Source organism: Primulina eburnea, chromosome 17 (genome assembly GCF_022965805.1).
Source record: "Primulina eburnea isolate SZY01 chromosome 17, ASM2296580v1, whole genome shotgun sequence".
NCBI classification, from domain to species: Eukaryota; Viridiplantae; Streptophyta; class Magnoliopsida; order Lamiales; family Gesneriaceae; genus Primulina; species Primulina eburnea.
Window position 1 is genome coordinate 5923422 of NC_133117.1, and position 4927 is coordinate 5928348.

At 40.0% G+C, this 4927-nt stretch overlaps 1 protein-coding gene across 7 annotated transcripts; it reads right to left on the bottom strand.

The window, feature by feature from the left end:
• On the bottom strand, nt 1-4570 carry LOC140818101 (pentatricopeptide repeat-containing protein At1g71210, mitochondrial-like). Of its 7 annotated transcripts, none has more exons than XR_012114909.1 (3): nt 1846-4570; nt 835-1194; nt 1-711 (listed from the first exon to the last, which is right to left on the bottom strand). XR_012114909.1 is itself a non-coding variant. In XM_073177951.1 (2 exons), exon 1 carries the CDS (start codon nt 4557-4559, stop codon nt 1893-1895), a length of 2667 nt encoding a protein of 888 aa, XP_073034052.1. In that variant the 5' UTR covers nt 4560-4570; the 3' UTR covers nt 1-720; nt 1846-1892. The 7 variants fall into 7 exon arrangements, 2 of the variants coding, with proteins under 2 accessions (XP_073034052.1, XP_073034051.1); XR_012114907.1 differs by having other exon boundaries at nt 1-720; XR_012114905.1 differs by having other exon boundaries at nt 831-1194.
• Nucleotides 4571-4927: the final 357 nt, after the last annotated feature.

Below are 4927 nucleotides of genomic sequence, written 5' to 3' on the forward strand. Positions count from 1 at the left end.
TAAGTTTCTGTCAAACTCTTCTTGCTTTGAACGGTCACCTAAAATAAATATACTTGTAGCTAATAAAAAAACAGCACATATGGCAATGGCGTCTTCCGTGTTGTTATTATATGTCCATCGCGGGACTTGATTCAAAATCGCCCCACCATTTTTTTTGTCTTAGACATGCTTCTGGTGAGAAAGTTCTTTATTGCCATTTCTCCAACACCTGGGCTTACAAATGGAATACTTTAACAACTGTCTCTTCCTAGTTCCTACTACAAAAGGCACGGGAAAAACTGTAACTGTACACATGAATTGCAGGTTGAAGAAGAGAGAGAAGGATTTCACATTTCATCTTCTTGATCTACATTGTAACACTTCTTTGACATGTGTTTCGGGAGCTTTGGCTCGGTTTACTCCAATATTCAACCTTGAAACTGACGTCTTGCATTGGAAAGTGAGACAAAAGCACGACCAACAGCCAGAAAGCCTACTGCCAAAACTCAGTACAAGGATTCCATTATAAATCTTTGGCGAATGTTGAGCCCGCAATGGAGAGATCTCACATAATCTCAATCTCATAATCAAGTTCTTGAATTTATTACTTGTGAGTTCCACGGGTTAAACAATGCAGAGTACATATTTTTTGTCTATTAGTTGGACCAAAACCTCAATGCCACTGCGCCCAGTAGAGTATCCAGAAGGACATGGTTGCTTTCATCCACAAACCTGCACAATCTAGCGCATTGCAATGCTTCATCACCAACTCTATATGTAATAGTAAAGCAAGGGTTGGTGTCCTAACATATGATTTGTTCAAGTATATAAAACACAACCTTTTGCATCACTAACCCTGTAAGACAAATTAACATACAAGTGTATGTGCAGATCAAACTGTACTGCAATCCATCCGCAGTATCCCTCCCATGCCTATTTCTATTCAGATCTGGGACAAACTGTAGGGAAAAACCTATTCATTGGGTGATTTTCGTGCTTAAGGATCTCATTTCATTCCTCGATACTACTTGAATGCTACACATTTAAAAGCTCGTGAGTTAAGGAATTGCTAAGCCAATCAACCCAACCATCCTTGCCAGAGGAAGGGGTGGAGTAATGATTCGACAAATTTAAATGCCTGTTGAAGGTCCGGTAAAATGGTTAGCAGGCATTTTCTTCGAATAAAGCTCTCAAAAACATCCACTCAGGAGCCATCTGCCATAAAAATAAACATCATCCTCAATGTTAACAAATTTCTCAAGAGTGCCATGGCCAGTGTGATGTAAAAAAAGTAAGAGACCTTAAAATAACTTGGCAAACAGTGAAAACAAGCATCCTTCTCCATAACAAAATTAGCATCTACTTCTTACTAAGACCACTAAAAGAGTGGTACGATGATCAGGTCAGCCCTTTTCCACACTTCTATTTCCATGCAATCGAAGTACAAAAATTTATACAACAAGAAAGTATTTCCTATATATATTCACTGTACTGGCTCCTAAAAAATAGCATAGACAGCTGCAGATCAACAAAAAAAAAAGTTATTTCTATAGCTTGTCACGAGTCTCGCGATAAGAAATAAAATTATTTGACGGATATTAAGACACCAGCTAACATTACTGTCAACAGTAACGAGTAAATTGGCACTGCTAGTATCGTGGTGAGTTTCATGGAGGGATATGAATAAGCTCACATATCAATAACAACCACCTTGTTATAAAACACAACTACTCGTGATTTCTTTGGGATCAAACATTAATCTTGAAAATGCACAGGAGTATCATACGGGTATTTCCCTTGGAGTGTAACTTAAAATATCATACCACCTAAAATGTTCATTTTTCAGCTCAATTGCGAATAACTTACCCATATTTTGGAAGGCTGTACGTCAGTACATTGATTTTCCAATCATGTTACAACATTTTTCCAGTGATCTCAGTTAATTCAAACCCTCTATTGACCATCTCTTCCATCCATATCCTTGCCTCTGCAGTCCGGCCAACTTTGGCTAAACCATGCACGATTATATCATAACTCCATTTATTTGGCTCATATCCTTTATCAACTAATTTATCAAAAAATTTACAAGCATAATCCATTCCTTTCATGCTTAATCTTCTCAACAGCATATTGTTAGTATATATGTCAATAGGGAAGCATTGCTCCATCAGTCTTTCCACATCTTCAAAATCATATCTTTCTTCAACACAACCAGAAAAAACACCAATCACGTGCCCCAACATCCAACTCACAGGTGGTAAATTTTGTTTATGACTTGCGTAAGACCACGCGTCGTATAATTTCCTACCTTTCAATGCATGTAACAGAAAAACGTTGCCAATAAAGGATGATATTGGGCGACCAATTCGAATCATGTTATTTATTGTATCTACAGCTTTATCGTAGTACCCTATTTCACAATATAACTTTATAAGTTCCTCGTAACATTCAATAGTTGGTCTTGACTTGTTTGCCATCATCTTGTCCAATATTTGTGATGCATGCTCAGGTCTTTTGGCTTTGCAAAGACCAATAATCATGGTGTGCCACAGTTTTCTCTTTTTCCTTCTCATGGACAAACCATGGAAAAAATGGAAAGCATGAGCAATGTTTCCGTTCCTTAGATAACTATTTAACAGCAGGATCTCAGACTTGAAGTCTGGTTTGAGACCAGTTCTAACCATCAATTCATATACTTGCATAGCAAATTCAGGCTTCTTTGCTTGCCCTGCTCCATAAATGAAGAAGTTGTAAATTCTAGAGCTGGAGGATTGTCGATGAACCAAAAGCATCTCAAGTAGTCGGAAAAATTGCTTCTCTGGGTCATCCATTCGGCACAAGCAGCAAATGACATCTCTAACCAATTTTCTAGTTGGGCTATAACCTTTTTCTTGCATTTCAATGAGTAATCTAGCAGCAACATCTCCTCTACTTGAATTACTAAAGCCATTAATCAGGCTCTCGTAAGCACTCCTATGAGATGGTTTATTTAATCTATTGAGCAGGCTGTGTACCAGGTATCCTTCTTCAACCCTCCTCACACTACAAAGAGCCGATATGAACTTGCCCACAAAATTATTGGGCATGATATCCCGGTCTAGTGCGAAAAGAACCAACTCCTTCATCTTATCAAGCTTCCCTTGTCTGCAAAGAGCATCACCAATAATGGATAAGGTCTTTAGCCCTGGAAAATAACCCTGTTCTACAGAATTTCTCAAGACAGGATAAGCTTCGTCAACACTTCCATCACCCAAGAGAGTATTGATAAGATAATTATACGTCATACAATTAACAGAGAGGCCAAACTCCTCCCTCGAATTGTACAAGCCCATCGCTATGTCCATCCTTCTCACCTTGCATAAAAAACACATGATAGCATTCATAGTGATATTATCTGGTGCAAATTCATTTTCTTTCATCTCCTCCAACAAATCATATACTTCCTCTAGCCTATTCTCCCTCAAAAGCCTACAAATGAGTATGTTATAACGAAAAACATCAGGAACATACCCCTCAACCGCATGTTTATCTTTCAAAAATTCTAGTGCACCATCCAACTTCCCCACCCTGATAAGATTTACTACCCATGTGTCATTAGCTTGCTCCATCGATACGAAACCCATCCTCCGAAACTCCTCAACTATCAAAGCAGCCCTCTCAAATTGATGATCCTTGCACAAGGCATCTACATAGGTACTCACAGCATCCCCATTCAATTCAACTCTATTCTCTGCGGCAAGACAACGCAAATAATCCTCACCCTTCTCTAACTCATTCTGCTTACAGTAACTCTTAATCACGATAGAATGAGTGAACTCATTCTGATACCCTCGGGTTCTAATCTGGTTTGCCATCGTCTCCACAACATCAAAATAACCCTCCTCGACAAGCGAATTCATCAGCACATGGTACGCAAACCCATCCAAATCATAGCCTTGGAACCGCATTTTGCCAAACAATTGGAGGGCAGTCTCAGGTTTACCAGCTAAAGCATAACCAATCACCAACACATTAGCATACCTAACTTTATGAATGTATCTCTGTTTCATATAATTCTGCAAGAAGTCCAACAATACTGACATAAGCTTGGCCTTGGACAAAATCCGAAAGATGGCGTTGAAAGTGGCTCTCGTATGGTGGAACCCCGGCTGCCGACCCGCCCAATCGAACAGTTTCAAGCAAGATAAAATGTCGTTCTTCTGGTAACTCAGCAAATCAAGAATCAGTTCCTCGGAAAGGCTTAAATTCAATCGAGAGAGGGCTGCATCAGTGGAGGCATCATCGTGGGTGCGGAGGATTTGGAATACACGATCAAAAGTGGGGTTCCTTCGGGACATGAACCAGTCACGGAACTGAGAGATGATGTCTTTGGGATGTATACTCAATGGGAATCCATCAGAACTGATGGGATTAGAAAGGTTGACGAGATATGATGCAGATGGTTGATTGGACTGCATTTGCGCCACCGATAGGAGAGCTGCGGGGGTCCTCTTGAAGGATTCGGGCGAAGGCGAGTGGAGGAAAGCTCTGCAATGCAGGATGAGCATCGCCATTGCCGGCTTTTTTCTTTTGCTCAGCATGGCTTGCAGAGGGAAATGGGAACTGCGAGCTGGAGGCTAGAGTAGATGCTACCTGTGGTAAGCATGTCAGCCATTGATTTTATATAGTGATTAAATTTGGGGTTTTGATCATGGGGTGAATGTGTGTTTAAATCTGAACTTTTGATCATCTCATAAACAGTACCTCACATATGATGAAATAAACCGAGCTGGAGTATGGGCTCTCAATTGGATCCAATTCTGTTCCGAACCGGGTCCAAGATTTGGGCCCAAGAAAGTAAAATACATCTGGTTAGGACGGGTTCCAACCTTTTTAAGTCCAAAAAAAAAACCGGAATCCTAAAAATTAAATCAAAGTCACGATCATTGGTCAGACGAAGTTATACCAA